At 46.5% G+C, this 27,292-nt stretch overlaps 1 protein-coding gene and 2 long non-coding RNA genes across 8 annotated transcripts in view; 1 reads left to right on the top strand and 2 right to left on the bottom strand.

The window, feature by feature from the left end:
• The window catches only part of ME3 (malic enzyme 3), a 188,374-nt gene that overhangs the window by 6,823 nt on the left and 154,259 nt on the right, over window positions 1–27,292 (top strand). Inside the window, exon 2 of one of the 6 annotated variants that reach the window (XM_081798985.1) lies at window positions 935–1,049. The exons of the other annotated variants lie outside the window; for them this stretch is intronic. Within the exon in view, the coding sequence (XP_081655111.1) occupies window positions 978–1,049 (72 nt within the window). The 5' untranslated portion in view covers window positions 935–977. The remainder of the gene's footprint in view (window positions 1–934; window positions 1,050–27,292) is intronic. 6 annotated transcript variants of the gene reach the window in all.
• On the bottom strand, window positions 17,182–24,124 carry LOC145716246 (uncharacterized). The gene is made up of 3 exons (XR_014138803.1): window positions 23,934–24,124; window positions 18,414–18,492; window positions 17,182–17,943 (listed from the first exon to the last, which is right to left on the bottom strand). It is a non-coding gene; the product is annotated as an uncharacterized LOC145716246 (long non-coding RNA).
• Window positions 25,511–27,292, bottom strand: part of LOC145716243 (uncharacterized) — a 35,099-nt gene continuing 33,317 nt past the window's right edge. Inside the window, exon 7 of the long non-coding RNA XR_014138794.1 lies at window positions 25,511–26,338. This is a non-coding gene — a long non-coding RNA (uncharacterized LOC145716243). The remainder of the gene's footprint in view (window positions 26,339–27,292) is intronic.

The raw sequence follows: 27,292 nt of genomic DNA, 5'->3' as shown, positions 1-27,292 counted from the left end.
AAGGTTTGCCTGCATACCATTAGTTATCTTCTAGAGGCAGTGTGTTTATTTTCATGTAATAAAATGTTAACACAGGAACCCTGCCACCTGTTCTAAAAATGATTGTAAACAGCAAAATCTAGATCGTGGAAATAGCGACGCTGGAGGGCACATCCCATACAGAAATACATGTTGTCTGGCTCAGACTTGGGCCAGCTGGCATCTAAGCCAATCTACTCTGGGCTTTCAAGGTGGAATGTCTGTGGATACTTTCTCGGGCTCATCCCCAGTCTCCCTGTTTCCAGCTTCTCTTGGTCCTCTTGGATCTTTGTAAGCTCTGGGGTTATGGCTTTATTTTAGTTTAAATTTTTGTCATTTCTACCAGAGGTTTCTTTTATCATTTACCCTCTTCTTTCCAAATGCCAGTTTTGTAGTGAGAGGGGAGAAAAAGGCCTTTCATTTACATTTTCATTTATTCCCTTGCAAAGGGATCACTAATGTGCAGCACTTTTGTTTGCAAAGACATGGACTATAGTCTGCTTCCAGACCTTCACTTTGATGTGTAGAAAGTACATTGGGAAATCCTTTGGGGGTGGTGTCTGACTGCCTCTCTGATGCAGAGCACAAAAGATGCTCTATGATGGTGTGATGAAAATCTGAGGGATACCCTCCTGTTGGGGTGCTGAGGTCAGTGGTTAAAAGCATGCATTCATTCTGTACCCAAATGGTTGCCGGGCAGCCTGCTTACAACACAGTTCCGACCAAAGTAAAGAGTAAAATGCACCCAGTCACTTGAGGAGAGGGATTTTTTGATGGAAAGATCATCAGCTTTGAGGAACTTGAATAAGAGAAAATCAAAGCTGCATTTGCTTTTAGAAGTTTTATTGAAAGCTGGAGGGACTATAGAATTGAATTGAATGATTAGCAACTTGAGAATATTATTTTTTTTTTAAAGCATCGTGTCTGGATTCTGCACTGTTGTTGGGTAGTAGAGCTACATGATGCCCATTGCACAAGTGATCCTGAAACATACTCCCTGGAGGTGTGGAACTCTGGAGGGAGCAGACCCTGTGAGTTCCTTTGTTTTGTTTTGCTTTGTTCTTTCTGAAAATAGAAGGAGGGAGCTACTGTCTGCACGAGTTTGCATGCCTCCTAAGTTACTGAGGTGTCCCATGGCTTTCCCAATAAGGAGAAAGGAAGCCAAGTGCCTTCACGTCTAAAGTGGAGCTGGGTCTCCACTCACAGTAGACAGCCTCTATTACCTCTTTCTCTGGTTTCTGAAGGAGGTGGTGAGTTTTCCAAGCCAGATTCCTACCATACCGAATTTCCTTCCCTAGGGGAATGCCTTGTGGAGGGAACTTAAGTAATAATGATATGAGCTAGCATTTTTTTAGGACATGCAATGTGCCCAGAATTGTTCTACGCATTTTCGATGCATTAACTCATTTCATATAATACCACAATGTTGTGCAGTACACTGTTATATTACAGATGAGGAAACTGAGGCACAGGAGGTTGGCTAGGTTAGCTAACTCGCCCACAGTCATAATGGCAGAGCTGGGTCTTGAACCCAGGCAATCTGGTTGTAGGTCCACGTCCTCCCCCACTATGATGCACAGCCACTTCTGGACTACAGGTGCCCTCACGCTTGAGTTGGCACATGGAGTCTGATGCTCTGGGCCATTCCCTGTCATGGGCCTCTGACAGACTGTTAGCACTTCCACCGGCTCTGTTAGATCAGACTCTGGGAGTTGGAGAGAATTTTAAGGATCACTGGGTGCCTTCTCTTCACCCTTTAAGTGTGTGTAATTCTCCCAAGACTCGTTTGTTTATCAAAGTTATTCAATCGACATTTGCTCCATTATCTATTCTTTTTTAGGCAGTGGAAACCCAGTGGTAAATACACTTCTTTGGCCTTCAAGGAGCCTATAGTGTAAGAGGGGTGATGGTGGAACCGGTTAATAAGCAGGAAGTTCAGTTCAGGAGGTCTGTGTAATGGGAGGCACACAGGTACTTGTGCTTTCCGGGGCCACCTCTGCCACACCACCTTCCTTGATGAGCCGCATGGAAGTGACTCATTCATTCTTTCCACTCCTTGGGCATTTTGCTTATGTAGTCATGGCTCTCTTCCACATTTGGTCTCAGTAGACATTCATGGTATGCATGATTGTCTCCATCTTGATGTCATCTTCAGAGCCAGAACCACGTCTCAGGCATTGCATGGCCAGCCACAATGGCTTCTTCGAAGTGTACCCCCAATAACAATTAGTTACATGAATCCCTTTCACCTTCCCTCCTGGACTGATCAGAAACCACTATGGTGAAGACGGATAACATACAACCCCATTGGCCATCTCTTCTAAAAAGATGGTGACAATATAAATTATATTTAGATTCTCCATGGGACTTGGAGGATTTTGGAAGCCAGGAGAGATCTTTTATTCTGGTCATAGAAGTTTCGGGAATCCATTGCTTTAAGAGAGTCTCCTGCTCTGATGCTGGGCCAGATGTACTTCATCTAAAGAACAGCACCTTTATTGTGAGATTCTTTATTCTCATCCTTGAGACAGCTTTAAAAACGTCAGATTCAGGGCGCCTGGGTGGCTCAGTCGGTTAAGCGACTGCCTTCGGCTCAGGTCATGATCCCGGAGTCCTGGGATAGAGTCCCACATCGGGCTCCTGGCTCAGCAGGGAGCCTGCTTCTCCCTCTGACCCTCTCCCCTCTCATGCTGTTTCTCTCTCACTCGCTCTCAAATAAATAAATAAATAAATAAATAAATAAATAAATAAATAAATAAATAAAATCTTAAAAAAAAAAAGACGTCAGATTCAGGCCTGCTGTAACTAACAGCAGGTTAAAGGGTTTTGGAAGTTGAAGGAATGTAGTCAGCTCAAATCAATTGCGTGTGGCCTCCCAGGGGCATGGACTATGACCAGGTGGTATGCAGCAGAGCACTCAGGCTACCAGCTAGGTATTCGAACTCAGAGAAACCCAAGGTTCCAGCTCCAGCTCGGTCATTCACTAGATTTGGGACCTTGGAAAGGCCCCTTCATTTTTAAGCCTCAGTTTCTCATCCGGGAATGGGGATGATAATAAAATATACCTACCTCACAAGTGTGCTCTAATGATTAAATGAAATAATGTATGTCAAGCACATTGTAAGTGCTCGGTTAGTTCTCAGTCAATCCATGTTTCTGAAGCTTCTGCTCCACTCCTAACACAAGGCATCAGACTGTAGGGTGTGGACCTGCCCTCTTAGAGCATCCAGTCCCAAGGAGAAGGGAAGATCAGGGGATCCAAACTCATTTTCCATCGGCATGGATACATCCGATTTTGGCAGAGGTTCGGTACAAGAGGAATAAGTCAGGGAAGAGGCATGTTGGGTAGAGAAATGATAATTTCTCTGTACTCGATAGAGCTTAAGCTGGATGTTCTAGATGTTTGTCTGAAAGAAACTTGAATAAAAATGTCTGCAGCAGCAGAAAACTCATTTGAAGAGCTGGTACTTCTGGAAGTTGAAACTAGGGTCGAAGGGAGGGGCTACCATCATACCCTGCAGGAATCCTGGGACTTTGTCCCAACATTTCGGCACATCCTAACCAAGGTTTTAAAAACTGACTGAAAAATCCAAATTTAGCTGATCTGTTTATCTGCCAGTGTGTCTATGTATCATGTCTCTGTCTTTCTGTCTGTCACTATAGCACTCTCAGTCTCATGAGATTATGGTATCAAGACAGCAAGACAAGAAAACGTCGGCTATGGGCGTTTAGCATAAAAGTTAAAATGTTGCTTCAAATCCAGCTAAATCGGGCATGGTGCACTTCACCAAGCTGGCGGCCAGATTGGGCAGGGAGTATGAGAGTCCTACTGTCTCCATACACTCTGCTGTGGGTAATTAATAAATACATGCATGAAAATATTTTAAATGAGCATCCTCCCTCTGTTGGAACTCAGGATGAGCATTCCTCCAAAGACTATTAATAGGTCATCTTGTCCAACTAACACATTACAATGATTTTACAGGTAAGGTTTCAGAGGCCCAGACGGCCTGCTCAGGAAGTGAGTTGAGGAGGGTGATCCTGGCCCTTCTTGGATGGTGTCTGTGTCCTAGACCTGCTGCCTTTGAAAGGCAGCACTTTGCCTGCCCTCCTAAAATAGTGCCTACATCAGCCTCATCGACTTACATGGCATGCCTTCCAGTCTCTCCATAGAAAGGAGATGTTTTAATATTGAACATTGTCATATGTTGCAAATCTAACCATCTGCTGTCACAGTTCCTGCTGTCACTCCTTGGATGTCCATTTCTGAAGAATAGACCTGCTCCTGACTCCCACCTTCATTTCAGGTTTTGTGTTTTCCTCTGCAGTAACACGATCATGAAGACAAAGCATTTGACAGGAAGCTTACCCTCCCATCATGCTCTCCCTTCTTATCTCTTTTATTTTTGGTCTTTTCCACCCCATGATTATTTGTTTTGACTAGTAAGATCTCTTCAGGTCACAGGACAGTGAATAGCAATGCTGTTGCCACCTGATAAAGCAGGCACAGATATAGTAGGTGTGGAAAAAAAAAACCCAACCTATTAACAGCCATTTTTAGAAACAGGCTTTGAAATCTGCCCATCAGAGCTGAAAGATTTCCACTATTCTCACGCTCCAGGAGCTGGCAGCAGCTTCTCCTTGCATCTCAGGAGCCTCGGGAGCCGCCTGGCCATGTCTGGGGAAGATGATCATGGGTGCGGGGGCGGGGGGCTCGCCTGCCAGGAGGCACTGGGAGGGAGGGCCTGCAGAGCAGAGGGACTGCCCTGCCTTCATGAACCCACCTGGCCTGGAGGGTTGAGCATCCTCAGCTGTTTCTTTGTTGACTGAGCTGCTCGGTGTTCTGTGACCTTCTACCAGTCAACTGGACACAGAGTCAGCTGCCTCCTCTGGAACTCATAATTGCTGGAATGATAATATTAGAAATAATAAGAATAAACACATAATGCCTACCCAGCCAGGTACTCTTATAGATGCTTTACATATGTTCTTGCCAAGAAGAGAAAAAATTGTGAAGAAAGTAAGCTTTTCCTGTAGCTCTCTCGCGAGAAAGATAGCAAGTCAAGGAACAGAAATATACAGGCGGTTATTGTTGGTGGAGAGGAATTGAGCAGGGTCCAGTGTGAGGAAACAACAGAGGGTTGACTTCAGTGGAGGAAAGACCTCTTAAGGAGATGATATTTGCGAAGGTCCTTAACGTAAGAGGAGGCAGCTGGAGAGAAAACCAGGGTAAGAGTGTTTTGGGCAGAGGGAACAGCGCATTCAGTCTGGAGGCAGCAAGCCGCTTGTCCTGGAAGGTTCTGAGCGCCGACAACACGCATTCCAGTGGGAGTGTGATGAGCAAGGGCGGGGGTGGTGGGGGGCTGCTTAAAATCAGGGTGGAGAGGACTTGGGGGCCAGAGTATCAGGGCCATGGAGTCTGTGGGCCGGGTTTCGTTCCCAGTACAGCAGGACCCTCTTAAATGGTTCTAAGCAAGGAAGTGATGTGACTGGATTTACGTTAATGAAAGATCTCTCGGTGGAGAACAGCTTGGAGGGCAAGAGTAGAAGCAGGAAGATCAGAAGGGGCTTCGGAAGCCATGGGAGCAAGAAAAGATGGGGCTGGCACGTGGGGCGTGGCAGGGCAGAGGAGAGAAGTGGCTGGATTGGAAATGGAGTTTGAAGGTGGAATGGATGGGACAGGACTCTATGTCCTTCTCCTTCAGCTTCGCCAGGACTCCATCCTGCAACTTTCCCTGTCATGCTGCCTACCCTCCATGCAGCTGCCCCCCGTTTACTGCAACACCTCCTACCCTTCCTCAGCACATCTCATAATAATAAGGAAGAAGGAGGTTGGTGTCTTACCTTTGGAGCTTATGAAGTGCTTCCTGATGGGTGATCTCATTGGATCCCCACAAAAACCTTGTGAGGCAGGCATTTGTTTTCTGGGGCGGGGGGGGAGACCGGGGCCCAGAGAGCCCAAGTGAGCGTTGGGTTTGAAAAATAATGAGATGCATCAGTCACAATCCTTACCCTCAAGGAACTTAGGGTTCAGACTTAAAACCTCATAAATGTAATGCAGTATGATAGGTTTTATAGTACATTAAAAATATGCTATTAGTAATGTCCAAGTAATTTTTACCTTAGTGGGGAGAAAGAAGGGTGAAGTTTCTTAAAGTGGATGACCTTTGATCCTTATAATAATGTGTTCCATAAAGTAAAAAGGGAAATTTGCTCTGACCTCTCTCCTGAGGTAACTACTTAATTTTTTTGGTGTGTCAGTGCAAATATCTAAAAGATATAAAGGGGTTCCCTGGGTGGACATGGTGGGGGAAAGGTGTCCCAAGCAAATATGGCAAAACGGCATGGCATGTGAGGAAGTGCGGTGATCCTGAAGGACAGAGTGTGTGGGGTGTTGAGGTTGGAGAGCAAGGCAGGGGACACAGCTGGGTGGGGGTCTGGGGCTGATTCTTGCCTGCCTGAAGAGTTTGACCTTCGTCCTGAAGGGAGGGGGACACTCGAATGTGACACTAGGGGATTCGAGCAGTAGGCAGTTCACTCTGGCCTGTGGAGGGCACAAGAGCAGAGTCAGTCAGACTAGTTAAGAAGGAATTCATTCCCAAACAGGAGATGAGGAGGGCCTGATATGGTGATGGTGAGGTGGACACAGACGTGAGAGGTGCCAAGGAAGCAGAAGTCTGCATCCGTTCCAGAATTCCTTAAGTTCCATCATAGCGGTAGGAGTCCAAGATTTATTGTCAGTATCCCAGAAAAACAAATGGAAACCTAATATTTATCCATTGGGAATTTACACAGCTTAATCAGGATATTATATTCCTTTGTCTTTGCCTAGAATTAAACAGATTAAAACTATTAATACTGGTTATCTTATACCAGGATCAGAAATTCTGCTTGGTTTACACATTGTATGTTTTAAACATTGGAGAATTATTGTTAAATGCAGGAATTCTTAAAACATGCAATTCCGTAAGGAGTACTTTGGCACTGGGGGAAACACAAGGAATTACTAACTTGGGGTGGCTTTATTTTAAGTGTTTTACTCTGCATATTGGTGTGACTGGCCTTTATCTAGCTAAACATGGTCACCTTAGCCAGCATTTTTGTCATTATGGGGACATCGCCCAGCCTCCCATGCGGTAACTGGCATTTCTGCCCTCCCCCTATCACAAAGACTGGGCAGACCCTATTTTAACACCTGTAGGAGTCCAAGGGCCTTCGTTTTTCTTCCATGTTTTCCTTCAGTCCCCTGGAAAAACAATAACTCCTTACATTGAAAATGGAAAGAATATTCATCGTTTGGAAAGTGTATTTTCTAGGTGAGAATTTCCTTCCTGTGTTTTGTTTTTGAGAAAACTTAGGTGGACTAGAAACAAGGATTTGAAGTTCATGCAATATGAACCTTTCACAAATTTGGCCCTCCGTGGACAAAGTGTTGTCACTTTCTCCATTGGATTGAATTTTAGCTCGTCTTTCCCTTTGCTGAGTCCTGGTTTGTCTTTATGGACCGTGATTCCTGGAGAAGGAAAATAGAAGGTCAGAAGTTTATAGGAATTATTATTTTTTTTTTTCTAATTCCACCCAGTATCAGTCACTCGTCTAGGTAAAAAGCTATTTAAAGATTTTTAAAGAGGTGAAGTTTTAAAAGAATCAGCAGCACGAATACCACAGTGAACAAACTCTTGTTTTTTTTACATTCTTTGGTGTCATCTGGGCAAAGCCATCTGTCACATGCTATGACTATAATCACGAAACTATGAACATCATAGAAAATCCAATGATGAAAACAAGCTTTCCAGAATGAGAATTCTTGGGAGGCTAATAGTCTTACAGTTCTTGCAGAATTGTAAAAGATCTTTGGTTTTACACCATGGGTTTCCCAAGACTTTGATCTTGGGAAACTCACTGTGTCCGATCACTGCAGTGGTCGTCTTTAATTCACTTCTTCTTCAAAGGAGTGAATTTTTATAATGGGGCCTAACCCTGTAAACATTTCATACTATTGTAGCTTCAAAGAAGGAAGGCTGTAAACACATTTGCATCCACTTAGCCGACGGTTTATAGATCTGAGGGACTCTTCATTCTCTGCGTTCCACAGGGGAAGCATTTATTTCATTGGTTTTGCCTCTGAAGTGGAGTTCCCATCAACCCACTCAGAGAGGAAGTGCTACATTAGCATCTTTGGTAGAATAACGTCTTCTGATGTACTTGCCTCTGGTGTTGGTGGTATAATTCTACTTCTGCCTTAAATCATTTTATTAATTTTACTGTTGCTTTCTTGTTTTCTGTACCAAGGGAGTGAGACTTTTCTCCTACTTTCTTCTTTTCTTCTTAGTGTCAGGATGTGGTATTTAGCCCATTGGAGTTGCATAGGGATTACTAAAAATTATACTTAATTTAGATATATATTATGCATTCATTCTCTTGAGATGTACTAACGTGTGTCTCTCACTGATCTCAATGAAACAGATCAGATTATGTGTGTTTGATTGACTCCCAGGTTGTTGAGCATGATGATGTTAGCCTCTGGGGGTCAGACACCCTCTCTTTCCCATTTCTTCCCATCAGAATTAAGTGCTCAAGTCTGGAGATGAGATCCTGGGGCTAAGGTGAAAGGGAGGGATGTATCCCCAAGTAGCAATAGGGGAGACATCAAACCAGGAAGGAGAGAAGAGAACCCGAGTGGGGAAGTGGGCCAGTGGTGGAGGCCAAGAAGAATTGAGTCCTGTGTCTTGTTGGAGACCATAATTGAAGGAAGAACATGACAGGAAGAGAGGTGAAGAGGGAAGAGGGAGGAGCAAGGTCCGTGATAGGTGAGGTGGGATAGTTCAAGGTCAGAATGAGTGGCTGTGGCTGCCTGTGGAGCATTACTGTTTTGGTGGGTCTGGGAACCTCTGAAGAGGTAAGGCAGCTTCTTAAGAAAGCCAAACTGGGCTGGACGGCTGCAGATGGCCCCATGAGTGCAGGAGGCCTGAGGTCCCAGGTGGTGTCATTTGAGCACACAGTGGTCACAGGCTAAAGCTGTTGCCTCAGCACTGGGTTCACAGCCACTCACCTCTGCATACTATGGGAGTTTCCTTGCACAGCTGCAGCTTGAAGGACGTCAGGGCCCCCAAGGTTCAGGGAAATAAGACCCAGAAGCCCTCAAGCTTTGGGAAACCCCATACTCTACTCTCTTTTGTTTCCATGCTGTGGTAGCCTTTAGTGCCAGAAGCTAATGTGCTCTGTGGATCTCCACCAAGCCTGAATTCCCCTATTGCAGGAGCCAGTGTGCCAGAGATGTCCTTGCAAGAGTCTTGTCTAAGCACCAGAAGGCTGTCCCATTGTCTTGTTTCTGTTGTCTCTTCTCCCTATATCAGGGACCTCTCAAATTGTTACCTTTTAACTATACCCCCTTCTTAATAGTGAGGGAATAGTAGAAGTTAGGGCAGAAACCTGTAGGTGGCTATGGTTTGACCTTGAGGCCAGAGGTCAGTTCTGGCCTCACATCCACTCTCTCTGCCCAGTGGTCGATGTTCAGATCACATGCCCAGAGGTGGGTTCTGATTCCCATCAGCTCCACTCACTTCATTCTCTTCCACCTCCAACTAACCACACTCACCTCCAGTCACCCACCCAAACCAAACATGGTTAGAGGACTGTGTCTCGCCACTCTCTGCCCATCTTGCAGACTTTGAATCACATGACTCTTAGAGCAAAGCTGTGTTTCTAGCTTAATTTGAAAGAATATTCGTGTTTCTTTCGCCTTGAGATTTCCTGCTTTAATGTGGAGCTTCATTTTCATGCCCTTGATCATTGTAGTCTGTAGAAAACAGAGGGGATTTCTGTCCACAACATCATTGAGATCAGCATGACTGAGTTTATGAATTCTTTTTTTCCTTTGAGGAAAGATCAGCTTTGAATCCAGACACAATAGAAAAGCTCAAGTCTATGATTCTAGGATTTGAACACTACACAAGGGTGTCCTCTGAGTCCTTTTTATGGAAGTGATCATTTATGTCCTGGATATGGGTGCTCAGATGTATGCTATGTGCCAGCAGGAATCGGTTATGACAACATGTGGGGGAGATGTCTCTCCTTGGGACAAATATTTGGGTGGGAGGTTTGTGTTTCAAGACACTGAGCGCTAATTGTAAATAAAACCATTTTGCTGTGATTTAATCACTTCTTACTCATTCTCTTGGAGGATCATGTGGAAGGAGATTATGTATATTGGGGAGACTCAGGTCATGCTTTCCCATTGAGTAGATCTGCTAGAGGAAAAGTCATTATTCCCTCCCCATCTCCTTTTTAGATTCAGATGAGAATAGAAATCTTATTAAAGAAGAAAACAAACAAACAAACAAAACAACAACAACAAAAAAAAGAATAACAAGCCTTTGTTGGAAAGTCCTGACTCCTGAGATGGAAAACTTCAGGCTGATACAGCGAGGTGAACACTCGTTAGGGAGAGAAGTGTCTCAAGTTATAGACTGAGGGGCCCTCCTTCTTGGCCTTGGGGCCCCGGGGGAAATGATCCACACCCATCTCCCAGCTTCTGTTTCCGGAGGTCAGGAGTTGATTGTTTCCAAGGCTCTTTCCAGGCTGACATTCTGTAGAGCTAGGAAATGGTACCATGAGGGTGATTTCCTCAGGGGCTTTTCCAGCCGGGGCGGGTGGCAGAACCATTCACATTTCTGTGAGGAGGTGCCATGGGAGGAACTCAGGCTTTGGAGTTCCTGGAGGGACATGGGTTTGCATCCCACCCTTGCCACTTACCTGCTGTATGATCTTAGATAGGCTACTTGATCTTTCTCTCCCCACCTTTCCTGTATGCAGACCGAGCTAACAATTCCAACCTCCCACGGTTGTTTTCAGGATTTAAAAAAAAAAAAAAAAAAGAGGTAACATATATCTAAAGTGCTTGCTTAACCCAGCATCTGATGCATTGTAGGTACCCAGCATATGCTACTTAGCTCCCTGACCCTTTTACTAAGTTGACATCCTATTATATGTAAGAGTTCCAGAAATTTGAAAGATCATGTATCCTCCACCCACATCCTGCACTCCACAGGAGCTTTCACCTTCTTTCCAATAAGAGCTTCTCGGTTAACGAAGGCACAGTAAATACTGCCTATTTCCTTCAGTGCATGCTGTGGGTTGCGATTTTTTTTCTTTTTTTTTGCATTTGTTTATAAAAATCAGTAGTAAATGCCAATTTCCCTTTCCCTTGGTAGCTGTAATTGCCATGTTCATTTAAAGGTCTGATTGCAGAAACGAATGCAGCTGTTGTATTCTCCATCTGCACGGCCCCGGGGGTGCTGTGGGTGTCAAGCCCCGCGCACTCCTGGTACTTTCATCACTCAGGAGGAGGTTTCCAGTACCGCAACCTCATAGGCACTATTGAATCACCTCAGACTCTGGGCTTGAGGTTAGTCTGGAAGGGAAAAGCCATTTGGGCTTACCACCGAGGGGAAGTAGGAGGATAGGGTACTGTAGCTAAGGGGAACCCCTGGGAGGCAGAGCCAGGCCTGGGGGGCTCTGTGGGAGCTGGAAGCCAGGTAGGATTCATGCTAAGGTGTTTTAGTAAAGGCAGAACCCACTGTGTGTGTGTGTGTGTGTGTGTGTGTGCGCGTGCGCACATAGTTCAGGATCTCATCTTTTCTCATCCGGATGTGTCTGTGGCTTCCTTATTTATTGCCTCATCTCCAGTTTCTCCTACCCTCAGTCCAGCTTCTACTTTAGCCTCCACCAGATGAGATTTTTAAAACATGGACATTCCCCTTCTTAAAACTTTCTGTGGCATCTTCCCACCCATAACCAGAGCGTTCAAACTCCGAAGCACAATGTCCAAGGCCTTTCTCGAGGGGTCTCCCAATCCAGCCTCCTCATCTCTCATCCTCACCATGTGCTTTGTGCCTGCCCACACGAGACTCGCGAATGTTCTTAAGTGCACACCAGGCTGTCTCTCCTTCAGGTCTTTGTGCCTGCTGGTCCCTGGCTCCTCTTAGTTCTGACAGGCCCAGTGCCCCTTCCTCTGGAAATCCTCCCTGGCAGCTCCAGACCAAATACAGGCCTTCCCCTCTGTGTATCTCCATGTTACGCCACTGCTGTGGCTCTTACCACACTCCTGTGAGGATTTTGTTTTTCTCTTACCCACTGTGCTGGGGTCCCTTACAGCAGTGACTGTTCTATCGGTTTTAGTGGCCCCAAGAGCCTGCTTTGGTGAATCACACACATAGCAGATGCTTCAGTGTTTGGTGACCGTGTGAGCTCGTAATTCCTCCACTAAGTGTGTGTGGGTAGATGACAGCTGTGGGTAAGACCAGCCATTATTGGTCTTGAAACCCTTTGGGGATTCTGGATACAGACCTCTCTAATGATTTTCTCGTTTTGGATTCCATTTTATACTTTTATTCCTTGTGGAGATGCCAGAATAGTGGTGGGCAAATGGCAAATCCTTGCCACGCAAATCGTTAGCTTCTCATTTCCTTCATAGATCCACTCCGGTGGCCTCACGGCCTCTGAAAGCCTAGAGTTTAGACCCCACTCTGCTGCTTACCAGCTGCTGTGTAACTATAAGCAAGGCACTGAAGGTGAAACCATCCCTAACATTTTTAGGGAACACTGTGACATGCCTTTCTCATTCAACCCCCACAACACCCTTGGAGGCAGCCATTTATTAAGTCTTTTTTTTTTTTTTTTGGATAAAGAGAGTGAGAATTGGAGAAGTTAAGTCATTTGCCCAAGATCACATACATAGCAAACCAAAGCTAGAGTACATGCCGCTCTGATTCCCAAACTTGCACCTGTTCTACCCGACTGCTTTCTCCTCTCTGAATCTCAGTTTCCCCATCTGTAGCCTCCCAGGCTGTTGGGGGGAGGAGGGGAGAACTGGTGGCCCATGTTTCCTGGTGTGGGGAGTGTTGCCGCTCTGGTCTCTCTACTGGACGATGCTTCTCCAGAACCAGCGCTGGCTGCAGTGGTCAGGCACTGCTCTCCAGCCCAGACCATGACCTTGATCCCTCTCTTTATGACTGTTTACTCTAAGAGGTAAATACCAGAATACGATAATTAGTTCCATTTTATAGGTAAGAAAAACTGAGGCACAGAGAGTATAATAGGCATCACTAAGGCCTTCCAGGGAATTAAACCTAGAAAGTCTGAAGCCAGACGTCCTTCACCCTGCCTCCCAACACCTAATCACTCCACAGAACAGCCTCCTGTTCCCCCCATCAGAAGCATCAGGTTTCCCCTCTATGACCCTAACGGCTGGTAAACGGTCTCTGCCCCCTCTGCCTGACACTGTGGGAACTTTAGCCCTGAGCCTTCCTGAGACCTGGGGACTAGGTTAAACAAAGTAGCCCCAGGAGAAGCTGGAAGGGAAATAACCAAGTCAAAAGATCAGAGTTGCAATCCTGCCTCTGCTCTTTCACCAGCTTGTGCTGGTCCCTCAACCTCCGTGAGTCTCTTTCTTTGTGAAATGAGGATAACATCACTGAGTTGTTCTGGGAAATGACATAGGTTCTCTGATATTTATAAAACCCTTGCTTAGCTTGAGCTGTCTTAACAAAATACCATCAACTGAGTGGCTTAAACGACATTTACTTCTCAGTCCTGGAGGCTGGAAGTCTGAGGTCAGGGTGCTCGCATGGCAGGGCTCTGGCGAGAGCCATCTTCCTAGCTTGCAGTCGGTGGCCTTCTCACTGTATGCTCACAAGGCCTTTCCTGTGTGCATGCCCCTGTGGCGAGAGAAACCTCCTGTGTCTCTTCCTCCAGCAGGAGAACTCTACCCTCACAACTCCATCTGAACCTAATTACCTGCCAAAGGCCCACCTCCAATCACACTGGGGATTAGGTTTCAACATAGGAATTGGAGCGGGGGGAGCACAAATGTTCAGTCTGTAATAGCCCTCAACCTGCAATATTTGTCATCATGATGTTAATAAGGAGAAAGAAGGGGACTGCAGGACCAGCCACCAAGACCTTCTAGTTTGGGGGACATCTTAAGGTCACCTGCAGAGCTCTCATGCCTCAAGTCCACGGGCAGTTCCTAATTCTTTAACAGTGTCCGGTGACATCCAGAACGGAGCAAAGATACAGTCTCACCCCTGAAGAATTGCCATGGAGAGTTCTGTCTAAATTAACTTGCATTGTTCCTTATCATCGATTAGAATTTCAGTTTGTTCCCGGGGAGCAAGCCAAGGCTATTGTTCAAAGGGACCTGCCAGAAAGTTTCCGAGAAAGACAACAGTGGACACACCCACTGCTATCTATGACTTCTTTTTTTTTTTTAGAATAAAAAACAAAAACACAAACAAATGCAAAACCCACAAGCATTTTCCAGCCCTTAAATGTGACCTTCTCTCTTACCTGAGCCTTCATGCACAGTAAACGATGCCTCGGGTGTGGGACTAACATCCTACCAGCCACTCTTTGTTGTTTGGGTATTTCAAACCAAAAGCCACAGCTTTTCTGAAAGAGGGGTAAGCAGCGGATCTGATTGTAAGCTAAGAGCACTGGGAAGTCCAGTGTTTAAGATGCTTTCCCAGAGGGGCGCCTGGGTGGCTCCGTCATTAAGCATCTGCCTTCGGTTCAGGTAATGATCCCAGAGTCCTTGGATTGAGCCCCACATCGGACTCCCTGCTCAGCGGGGAGCCCTGCTTCTCCCTCTCCCACTCCCCTTGCTTGTGTTCCCTCTCTCTCTGTCAAATAAATACATAAAATCTTAAAAAAAAAAAAAGATGCTCTCCCAGAGGTCATGCTGCCTGCTACTTAGCCCACAGGACCAGCCAGCACCGTCGGGATGCAGGTGTGGAGCCTCAGCTGCTCAGGCTGCTGGGGCTCAAGAGTAAGCTCAGGCAGGGGTGAACGTGGCTCACATATAGAGGCTGTGGCCCCCATGCTCCCTGGTTCATTTGGGGAGAAGGATTTTTTTTTTTTTGGCGGGGGAGGGGGATTTAAATCAGGGCCTCTACTTCTGACTGACCAGGGAGAGACTTCCTTGAACACCTCTCTCAGGTCTCCTACCCTTTTCCTCCCTCTCCCTCCTCCTTCCCTTTCTCATGCCCCCAAATGACTGTGTGTTGGTGTGGAAGGAGAGGGGTGTATTTGGGGTAGGAACTGGGGACTGAATTAATGGAACATCAGGGTCAATGGAGAATAAGTGTAAGAAGAAAATTCTGGTTCCTTGTCATTCTCTTGTCTGGAGTCCAAAGGCACCATGGTGGCAGAGTCAGCTCAGTGCTGTGAGTTGGTGGCCTTGCTCTCATGTCAGCTCAGCTGCTAAAGGTGGGCCAGCCATTTAACTGCTCTGAGTCCCGGGTTCCCCATCTAGATGGTGAGATGTAGCCTTACAGCATCGCCATGATAACCCAATGAGATAGCAAATGTAAACATGGCTTGAAAGGCATAAAGTGCTATTTATGTTAATACTTGCATTAACTATAACATTAACTATCTGTCATAGCACTTTCCATTGGGCAAGTACTGAACTAAGCATTTTTTATATATTTTTTATATCTCAATAACTTTCAGAGGTAGGTGCTATTATTATTATGCCCATTTTACAGAATTTGAAACTGAGGCACAGAATTAAGTAACTTGCTCCGGATCACACAGCTAGTGAGTGGTGGAGCTGGGATTCAAATCAGGGCACTCTAGCTCCAGAGTCTGTGCTGTTAGCCACTCTTCTATAAACATGAGCTGTAGTCTTGCAAGGAAAAAGGTGCATGAGTCTTGGTAGAGTAGATGTCCACACTATTCCCTGGCTTCCCTTGGTCCAGTGGCCTCAGTCCCCTCTACTGGGAGCCACCATCCTCTGTGCAGCCCATCTTGCCTGCCACCTCACTAGGTCTGCTCTTCCTCCAAGATTCTAAACTGTCTCTGATGAAATTCACCTCCTTCCTCCCTATTCTACCAGATACTCAGTGTAGGCACCTCTGGGCTGTTGAATTCTTCTATACCTTTTCCCCACCCCCACATGTCTCGTGTCCTGAAGTCCTATTGATTCTTCCTTCCCAAAGTGTCTCTCAACTTGGATTCTTGGTGCCACTGTCCCAGGCCAAGTCTCACTGTGTGCTGCCTGTCACAGCACCCTCTTAACGGCTTGCTGCTCTGCTCTGGCTTCAGTTGACCAGACATCCTGCCCCAAGACAGCTTCCAAGGGCTTTGCTCTTTTGTGGACTGCCCTGTTTGGAAAGACTCAGCTACTCTTGCCTGACAAATAAACCCAACCTGCTTAGCCTGTTGCTTCAGGTCTCCTGTGATGAGACCTCTCCAAACTGGCTCCCTCCATTATTTCCCTTCAAATATACTGTGATCCAGGAAAGCACAACTCTTCCTTCTTCCTGAAAGTGCCTTGACTTCCCTGCCTCTTGGCTTTTGCTCAAGCTATTCCACCACCTGAAAGGACCTCCCCAGACCACCACCATGCCACCTTCATTTGTGCCTAAGAAACCCTAATGCCCATAGCAGATACTTCTTTTTTTTTTTTTCATTAATTAATTTATTTGAGAGAGAGCAGGGGAGGGGCAGAGGGAGAGAATCTCAAGCCGACTCCCCACTGTGCACGGAGCCTGATGTGGGGCTCATTCTCACCACCCCAAGATCATGACCTGAGCCAAAATTAAGAGTCGGACGCTTAACCAGCTGAGCCACCCAGGCACCCCCATGGCAGATACTTCTTATGAAAACTTTCATGATGCTCTCTTCCTCCTCAGAGTCTTTCTAGCTCTGATCTCTATTGCCATCTGGCCTGAGGAAGAACAAGCTTTTGGATTTCAGATCAACCTGGATTTGTATCCCAGACGCCTATAACAGATACATTTCTCTTCCTCACTTCCACTTTCCCATAACAATGGAGTCCCAATGTCCTATCTGGTTCCCTTTTATCTCTCTTATTATATTTCTCCGCCATGCCCTGATTTTCTAGTTATTCAATGTAGATAATGGAACACAGCATTTAACAAGAAAGACTGTAGAACAAGCATAACATGGGTTCAAATTCTGGCTTTGCCTCTCCTAACTATGTGACTCTGGGCGAATTGTCTAAGCATACTGTGCTCAGGTTCCTGAGAGATGGGACTAAGGACAGATTGACATTTAGTCACTTACTGTGTAGCAGATACAGTGCTGAGAGCTTCGTGGTTTTATAGGACCCCTCCTGTGGGGTCCTATTGCTAATGAAAATGAAATGAGCTAATACCACGAAGCTCTCAGCACTGTATCTGCTACACAGTAAGTGACTAAATGTCAATCTGTCCTTAGTCCCATCTCTCCTGTGTGTCAACAAGCTGACTGGAAACCATAAAGCCACTTTATACTCTGCAAAGAGGAGTTTCTGTGGCCAGAGATTAAGAAACCAAAGCCCCAGCCAGGCCACACAGTGCTCGATGGTGACTCAGTGGTCACTGTTGGAATGCATATTGGAGATCCACAGCGTTTTTCTGTGGGAACCCTCAACATCCTGACTCTGTGTCCCTGGGCGCTGGGGCTCGTGTGGTGCTGGGGAGGAGAGTGACTAAGAGCAGCCATTTGACCGTGGTGACTGACTCATGAATGAGAGGGTTGAGTGGTGGGGACTCTGCCAGCCCACGCCTCTTTGTGTGTTTCCTGTCAGTGCAGCCCTGCTCCATCGCCTGGGGCTTCCATGTAACTGCAGCACACCCCACGTTTCCTTGAAGGAAACCACCTGACTGGACCACCACTCACACCTTCTGTGCCCACCCGTGGCCCTGAGAGGGCAGTCCTGCCCTTGGTCTCCCCAGCACGTTGTCACAGAGAATCGATGCACACGGGACTGGGAAGAGCCTTGGGAATGGGGCATGGGGCAGCTCCCCATTTTGCAGTTGTGAAGACCGATGTCCCAGAGGAAGCAGGGTAGTTAGCAGCAGTCAGGACTGGAACCCTAAGAACTGATCCCCAGGTCTGTGTTCTTTCCCGGAAACCCTGTGAAAGTAAAAGAACGAATCTGTTTGGCTGTGGTGTAAAGAGTAGGCAGAATCAAGTATAGGTGAGCAAGTCCCAAGTACACAGCTTAGCAGAGCCCATGCTACCTGGCTCTACCCAGCTGTCTGGTTTTGCTTCTTAGCTCCTCTGTTTACTTACTCTCTCCCCAGCAAGCTCTGAGGCCGGGGAAGCAGCCCTCCCGGAAAGAGGCTCTACTTGGGCTGCCCACTCCGGCTCCCAGCCTCTCTTGAACACACCTCGGTTCCAGGTACCCAGTCCACACCACCATGACCGTGGCATCAGGCAGGCCACTGTGGGGCTATGGACAAGGTGCTTAGCCTCTGGGAGCCTCCGTTTCTTCTTCTGCAATCTTCTATGCTAAATTAACTGAGATGATTATAGCCAATCCTGAGCACAGTGTCTGGGACAGAGAAGGCATCTACTGGGCAGTACTTATTATTTATTATTACCTGTTCATTTTAAGACCTTCTCTCAGGTTGCCTTTATTATGCCAGTGGTTCCAGATGCATCAGGATCGCCCGAGGAGCTCTGTAGATGATACAGCCTGATTTAGTAGGTCTGGGATGGGGTCGGAAATGTTCTTTCAAGTTTTCAAGGAGATTCTGCTGTGCGTTTGGATTTGGGAACACAAAGCCCCCTCCGTGCCCATTGTTTTCCCATCATGAGTGTGGCTCTGGTTCTTTCACATTTCTTCATTCTCTACAAATGAAAGGCAGTTTTGTGGGTGGGCTGGCCTTAGCTTTGGAAAATTCTGACTGAATCCTCTAATTTGTATCCATCTTAATGAGCTACGTCCCACCAAGACATGGATGTGCAGCGAAGGGGCCTCTGTCCTCTCAGGAGGCAGGAGAGCACAGGGATTGAAATCGCCGGCGTCAGGATTAGAAATCCCTGTGTTCAAATCCAAGGTATGTCATTTACTGGCAAGTTCCTTTATCTCCCCAGGCAAGCTGCAGGACCCCCATTTTTGAAGTGCTTATTATGCATTTTGTTCTACTCAGCACCTACAATCCAGTGCATAGCATCTGCCCCCCACAGGGCAGGAGGCTGGAGAACCCCCCTGTTTTCCTCCTACCCTCCCAGCCCCCCAACCCCCCCGCGCAGTGACCTGGGCTCGTCGGTGACCTGGTTGGTGCATCCACTCCAGCATCTTTTCCATTCACACCCTTCCTGTCAGCCTTGCCTTCCCCCTTTCCAGGGTCTGCATGGCCCCAGACCTGTCCCCACCAGGGGCTCCTGGTGAACCGTCACTTCCTCTCAGCCCCCCACTGCCTCCCTACTGCTGACAGACCCAGCGCTATACAAGCATCAACCTCAGCCTGAAAAGCCCTTTGAAAATCCTGACGCAGGCCTCTAACAGCTCACTCACACTTATTAACATGATTATTCAAGAAATAATCAGTTTCTGAGGAGAAATGCTGGAGGTTGGCATTCTGAGAAGATGCCAAGAATCGTGCTTTCTCCAGGCCAGAGGCCTCATTTGATCAAATCGGTTTCATCCTGTCGGTTTTTCTTGGCATTTGGACATGTTTGAGGTAAATACTGTGGGAGGTTTGTTTCTTTTTACCTAAAATTGTAATGTTGCTTTTGGGCTTGGAAGCTCGTGTATAAAGCACCAAGTTGCTGTTTAACCTCCATAGCAAAGAAAAGGCCAGAAACACATTCCTAGTGGTCTTTTTCATGGAAACCCAGAAGCGATGCAATCCATAGCATGATGAGGGACACAGGAGTGTCACTGGGGACAAAAGCCAATGAGGTATCCAGCTCAGGCCCCTGGGGTGGGAGGCCCAAGCCTGCAGAGTCCATCTGCATTGATAAAACCTTTCCAGCAAGTGCTCTCAGTCAGGGTCTTGTGATCAGAAATCCCTATTTGTGCTGCTCGCTCTTTTTTCCTTTATTAATACCAGTGCTGAGTCAAGGTGGCTCATACGCTGTTAACGTGACCTTGAGCTCTCTTCCTAGAACTCTGTTGGGAAACTGTGTACAGAAAACAGGTAACTGCAAGGAAAGGTTTGCCGGAGGATTTAGAGTGAGTAAATGACAAGTAAGTCATTGTTTGCAGAACCCCTGCAGCTCCCTGGGTTCTGGAGCTCAGAGACATGTACCAGTGTAGGCATGGTTCAGACACAGTGTCCTCTTCTGTGTGCTTCGTACAGCTAGCTTCCTTGTCACGGTGCCGGGTTAGCCTTAAACCTCAACAGTTCACATTTTATTATTCACATCCAACTTCAATCACAGTTCCTCGCCCATCAAAGCTGACTAAGGAGGTGCCTGGCAGAAGCGGGTAGGTGGGAAACTCAGCCAGCAGGATAATTTCTGGAAGCTGCCTTATTAGGTAAGAATGATCGCTTTGCCCGAAACCTCAGGCACCCCTGACCTGTGTCAGGTGGGCTGTGTTTGACCTCTGGAAGCCACATCAGAAACCTAGGGCTCGGCAGATACCCAGGACTGTCAGAACTGACCTTAGGATGGGAAGACAGCATAGACTGGCCAACACTGTTTCTATCAGAGAGGAAAACCAAAGCTTAAATGGTTGGTGTTCATACAGTGCTTACGGCTCCCAGTGATGAAGGAACTTGGAACCAGTCTAAGCATACCTGTTCCTGAGAGATAATAGGAAGTCTGAGGTGGACATTTGGTCAACCTTCTTTCTTCAGCTTAAGAGACTGTTCCTAAATTTAAAAAAAAAAAAACAAAAACACAAACTGTTTTCTAAAGCTCAGGGCTTCCTTAAGAAAACAAATGATTACAAACACTGCAACTTTCTCTTGCAATGTGTTTTGAAGCCCCGTAGACAGAGCCGTGCCTCTGGGAATAGTCCAGGTGCTCTAAATGTTATAACAAAGAAATACAAGTTCAGGGACATGAACCTGAAATGTTAGACATTCTCATGACCCCTGTGAGAGAGATAGTAGGGCTTCAGTTCCCAGGCCTGGGTTTTCTTTCCCCAAAGGACAAATCATCACTCAGGCCCATTGAATTCTCTGTATATCCAGCCAGCTTTTGTAGGAGCAAGGGGCGTGCATGGGGCTCACAGGTTTCTGTCTGCGGGGACGGTGGAATGTGTCCATGAGAACATCAGGGAGGAAGAGTGGACTGGCTCCATGCTTGGGCTAATCAGATGACAGCCGTAGTCACCTTCCTTGTTTGATTTTTTCATCCCATATTTGCCAATGGGAAATACTAGATTTAGAGGCTTCTCTCCATGTGAAGTTTTTTCTATACCTCTGTAGACTTTTCTGTCGGTGAGACTGAGAAACTGGAGGCACAGAAGCCCATAATTTAGTCAAGGCCTACATAGTGGAGGGGTTGGAACACTGATCTACGTAAATCCAGAGTCTGCATTTCTACCTCCTGTCTTAGTTACCTAATCCATTACCTAAAAAGGAGCTGGGATCCTGGGCAGGTGACCAGAACAGAAATGTTAAAGTTTCCAGGGGGGACTAATATCTGGATCAAGTTGTTAGTTATCAAATCATCTACAAGGTCAAGGGCAGACACACTGTAGGACACTGGTTCTCAACCTTGACCACAGTGAATTATTATTATTTTTTTAATTATTTTTTTAAGATTTCATTTATTTATTCGACAGAGAGAGAGTGAGCAAAGTAGGCAGAGAGGCAGGCAGAGGGAGAGGGAGAAGCAGGCTCCTCACTGAGCAGGGATCCTGATGCAGGGCTCGATCCCAGGACCCTGAGATCATGACCTGAGCTGAAGGCAGACGCTTAACCGACTGAGCCACCCAGGTGCCCCCACATTGAATTATTTGAGGAATTTTAAATAATACTAATGATAGGTCCTACCTCCAGAGATTTTGATAAAATTTGTCTGGGATATGGCCTGGGCATCAGACATTTTTTTTTTTTAAAGATTTTATTTATTTATTTGACAGAGAGAGACACAGCGAGAGAGGGAACACAAGCAGGGGGAGTGGGAGAGGGAGAAGCAGGCTTCCCGCGGAGCAGAGAGCCCGATATGGGACTCGATCCCAGGACCCTGGGACCATGACCTGAGCCGAAGGCAGTTGCTTAACAGCTGAGCCACCCAGGCGCCCTCATCAGACATTTTTAAAAGCTCCCCAGGTGATTCAGATGTGCAGCCAAAATTGAGAACCACTGCTTAGGAAAAACAGAAATGGTATCTTGGAAGGAAAGGCTGGAGCTATTTGAATATCTGCTGCACCAAGGATAGGACCCGGAAGGGGTTCTAGCAGTCCCTGCAGTACTTGGGAGGAGGCTGGACACAGGGCAGGCAACAGAGCTCAGCCAAGGCTGCGAACCAGACTGTCATACTAACTACCTGTGGTGATCATTGTGAATGCCAAAAGGTTGACTCTTATAGCAAGCTTGTTATTATTTTGCATACTTAAATTTTGACTCTCCAAATGAATTAGAAGCCCCCTCAGAGTTTGAGATGTCAGTACCCAAAAGATGTCTACCATCTTTGCCATCATCCCCAAACTCTGTGATCGGGAGGGTAGGACCTATAGTTAACTTCTCTTAATCTCCCAGGCTGCAAAGCACAGGGCTTAGCACATGGTGCCTGAATGTGGGGAGGATGGGGGCATCTTCAGCTAGATGCATGGTCATCCCTGGGAAGGGTAATATTTTCACGTTAATTTATTCCAGAAGCCATTCTGCTTTTGTGTCTGAAATGGGCACAGTGTTTATGTACGCTGTAACCGAAGCCATCCTTTTCTGGCAAGTTCATGGGTCTCTTGCCAGAAGGTTAGCTTCCCTGCTTTTCCTTTGGTGCAGGTACATAGGCTTCTGCAGCACAGCAAATCTGCTGGTGAGGAGGGCCTTGGTAGAGAAGCTGTAAGAGATTCACCGGGTCCAGCGGGTTGTGATTTTGAGGTTGATACTGAATCCTTCAGAGTGAGGAGAAAGGGGCAGACTTCACAAGTCAGCAAAAAAGCTGCCAAGAATGTGCTTGCCAAATGGCTGTGTACATGATTCTCAGAGCCTTGGTAATTTCACTGTGTGTCTGATTGAAAAATTATATTTGTGGTCTCGGCAAGGCAAGAATAAAAGAAATAACATACTTAATGTTTGTATGCTTCTGGGCTGAGAAACTTTTAGTTTGAAAAAGTTGTTCTTCCAAAGTCGAAAATCACAAGGGACAAGCAAATTTGGTTAGAATTTTGTCAGAAGTCCAGCAACAGTCCTAGTAGCCATGATACAGAAGGGGCTAGAAGAAGGAAATTGAAATTTGTTGAGCAACTATTTGATTTACAAGTTGTTTTGTAAAGGTAGATCGTTCGGTACTTGCCACACACCATGTTACCCATGAAGATATTTTCAAAATACAAATACAAGACTATAACCCATCTGCTTAAAGCCCTTCAGTGGCTTTCCAGAACTTTTTGGAACATATAACCAATCTGTGACATGGCCTACAGGGTCTTGCTGGGCTGGTCCCACACTACCCATTGTCTGTCTGATCCTTCCCACTGTAGGGCACCTACAGGCATGCTTCTCTCTCACACGACCCACACCAAAGCCTCTAGTCGCCCTTCACCTTGTCAGTTCCAACCCTTCCTTCAGATCCCAAGGGAATTTTGATCAGAGGAATGGCTGGGCGCCTGGGTGGCTCAGTCCGTTAAGCGTCTGACTTTGGCTCAGGTCATGATCTCAGGGTCCTGGGATCAAGTCCCGCATCGGGCTCCCTGCTCCCTGTCTCTCTCCCTCCCCCAACCCCCACCACTCACGCTCCCTCTCTCTCTCTCAAATAAATAAAATCTCCAACTCCCTCTCTGGTTTTGTCTTGTTTCATTTTTCCCTTCCCTTCCCCTATGATCCTCTGTCTTGTTTCTCAAATTCCTCATATCAGTGAGATCATATGATACTTGTCTTTCTCTGATTGACTTATTTCGCTTAGCATAATACCCTCTAGTTTCATCCACGTCGTTCAAATGGCAAGATTTCAATTTTTTGATGGCTGCATAATATTCCATTGTATATATATACCACATCTTCTTTATCCATTCATCTGTTGATGGACATCTAGGCTCTTTCCACAGTTTGGCTATTGTGGACATTGCTGCTATAAACATGAGATGCATGTGCCCCTTCGGATCACTGTGAATTGTATAAGACTGATGAATCACAGACCTCTACCCCTGAAACAAATAATACATTATATGTTAATTTAAAAATTTAAAAAAAATAAATAAAATCTTAAAAAAAAAAAAGATCCCAAGGGAAGTGTATCAGTGAGGATCTAGGAGGAGACTGAAACCACACCAGTTATCTGAACCGAGGGGATATCCCATAACAAACCATTGAATAAGGGCAAAATTATTAACTAGATAAGTAAAAAGAATAAAAAGAAGGCTCCAAGGTGGGGCTGGGAAACTATGGCCCAGGGGCTAAATCCAGCTCATGTCGGGCTTTGTATGACCGGTGAGCTACGAATGGTTTTCACGTTTGTAAAAAGCTGTTAGAAGCAGAACATACAGCAAAGACAGTCCAGGGCCCACAAAGTTGGCAGCGCTCGCTCTCTGACAGCCCGTGCTCAGAGGCGTCACAGAGGGGACAGCCAGCAGACACGGCCGCCACCCCTAGGTCTGCGGGAACGAAAGTGGGAATTATTAAAACTCAGAAACTTAAAGGGGGGGCCCGATGACCTCTGACCCAGACCAGCTGCTGTCTCTGAGGTGGGTGTGGTGACGCTGGTGTCCCAAGGAGCAGCAGACCGCCCAGTCCCCCGAGCCGCTGCTTCGGGAAGGACCGGTGCTGCCGGGCAAAGAGGCACTGCGGGGACACGTGCCATGCGTGGCGACGGGAAGCCCACAGGAGCGCCCCAGGAAGCGGGCAGGAAGGAGCAGGTGCCTCCTCTCCGTTCCAGGCTTTCAGTCTCCCTCCATTGCCCCCTCTTGGTAGAGCCCCGCAGGAGGGCAGTTTGCAAGACAGAATGTGTGCAGCATCCCAGCCCCCAGATCACAGCACAGACCATCGGGAACAGATTTGGGGCACAGTCCTGCTATACTTTGGCACAGGAAGCCTTCCCTGAACTTCACCATGTGCTCAGTGCCCTCTCTCCTATCTTTATTCCACTGTGTATCTTTTCTCCACAGCTCCTCCTACCGAGAACAAGTGACCATAGCAAGCACTTCACAGTGCTCACTGTGCACCAGCACAGTTCCAAGTACTTTCCAAGATTAAATCTTCACAACAACCAGAAATGGATACTCTGTCATCCCCATTTTACAGATACTGAAACAGAGGCATATAGACATGAAATAACTTACTCAAGGTTTGACTCAGCTGGCGGGTGGAAGAACCAGCCTTTGAATTTAAGATGGTCTTGCTCCGGGGGTCTGTGTTCTCAACACACCTTCTGCTGCCCCTCAGTTTCAATTTTATGTTTGTGAATCTTGGTTCAGCATGTGTTTCCTTCATGAGACTGGCTTCATGAGGGTGGACATCGGATCTCTTACGGCTGACCATTGGGTCCCCTGTGCCCCTCACAAGATCTGGCACACAGAAGGCTGTCAATAAATATTTGTTGAATGGATGCATATATGGATGAGGAACGGGAGTCCCAGAAAAGTGAAGCCAACGGTTAACTGTCGGAGCTGGAATTCCCACACAGATCCATTGGACGGTGGAGCCCACGTTCTTCCCAGCCATGAGCTGGCACACGAGGGCTTGCCAGACAGTGATGCATGAAGGTCCTGAGGATGGCTTTGAGGCACTGCAAATTCCCCACTGTTCTCTGTATTTTGAACAAATGATAGTGTTCCTTGTGGTCTTCAGGTTATCCAGAATGTGTGACCAGCTCTAATTCTGCATTCCCTAATCATGCCGCATGAGAGAAATCACTGTGCTCTGTAAACACAGTCACCAAACCCAGGGAGCAGGGCCTTCCAGCAAAGCTGTCTCAGACACACACTGCGTTAACTGACCGTAGTTGTGTCTGATGAGGAGCTTAGCGATGGGAGCAGGGATTCTTGTCCTTTTTATTCCATATACAGTATATGGCATAAAATATTTGGACTTTGTTTTCAATGAGCATACTAAAGAAAATCTTTCATTTAAAATATTGGAAAAATCGTGTTCTTTTAGCAAATTGGAACAGAATTAAATGGTGCTTGTGACTTCAGGACCGCATCCTTGCGCATTAGCATGTCATCTGCTAGTTCACATCTACCTCCCTGGTCTCCCCTTCTCTCTACCTGAAAGAGCTCAAATACTTGCTGGGCTCCGCATGCTGCATTTTCTCTTTTCTTGCAACCTTTTGCAATACCGTTCTACTCAGAGAAAAGCCAACATCAACCGTATACGAGGCACTCTGTGATCTGGCCCTCAGAGCAGCCCATTTGCCATGACTCTTTTCCTCGGTCTGATGCCAGAGTAGAAGCTCAGAGAAACTGGAGAGAAAAAACAGAGAAAGGCAGAGAGCGGTAAGTTTTACCAACCTTCGTTCATTGTTAACCTTCCAGCTAACTAATAAAATACAGTCAGTATAATAGCCCAGTTTTCTGCATGGGCTATTTTAAGACCAATGAAATCGATCTTAGTTCCCTGTGCTGGTTGTCTCAGATATTCCTATGAACAGTAGCAGCTCCAGAAACTCTGTATTAGGTGTGACCTAGGGCAATAATCTCATTGGATGGGGCATTGGGAGGGGGGAAATAGGGGAGTGGTCGCAAAACTATATTTGTATGGTAAGCATATTGTTTTTAGTTGATTCTGTGTTTATTAGGTTGGAGAGATCTGTCAGAGAATTCACAAATTTCAAAGCCACTGCTAGTGAAAGTAGGTACTAGATCTCTTCTGGCTAAAACACGCTTGATCTAGATTAAGTAAAATAGAGAATCAAAGGCTATAAGTTATAAGGGTGTTGGACAGACCCAGTCAATGGAATTCAGGCAGGCCTGGGGGGATGCTAGAACCAGGGACTGGGAGGCCCTTAGAATGTTCCAGCTTCTCTCTTCTCTTATTGCCAACAAGCTAATTTCTTCTACTTCTCAGTTTCTCATTGTGGGAAATATGGCTGCTCCACAGCTCCCAAGTTTACATTAAAATGCCAGTTTCAAAGAGATACTAACTCGACCGTCTCTTAGTCCCAATACTAAATTATGAGAGAGAGAATGGACTGGTCCAGCCTGAGTCAGGTGGCCACCCCCAGTCCAGTCACCGGCTGTACATCATGGCTGCTGGAGGGTGTGTGGGGTGGTGGTGGGGATATCCACCGTGTTAGGGAAAAAGCATTTGTAATCACCATAAAGAAACATGTGGATACCCAGTGTTTGATAGCTGCTTGCTGTTGAACTTATCTATTGATTGAGCTGTGGATTAAGCTGTTACTTCTATAACAGTGT

This window comes from Leptonychotes weddellii, chromosome 11, assembly GCF_054177405.1.
Source record: "Leptonychotes weddellii isolate Sample4059 chromosome 11, ASM5417740v2, whole genome shotgun sequence".
In the NCBI taxonomy this organism is placed as follows: Eukaryota; Metazoa; Chordata; class Mammalia; order Carnivora; family Phocidae; genus Leptonychotes; species Leptonychotes weddellii.
This window is presented reverse-complemented; position numbering and strand designations above follow the sequence as displayed.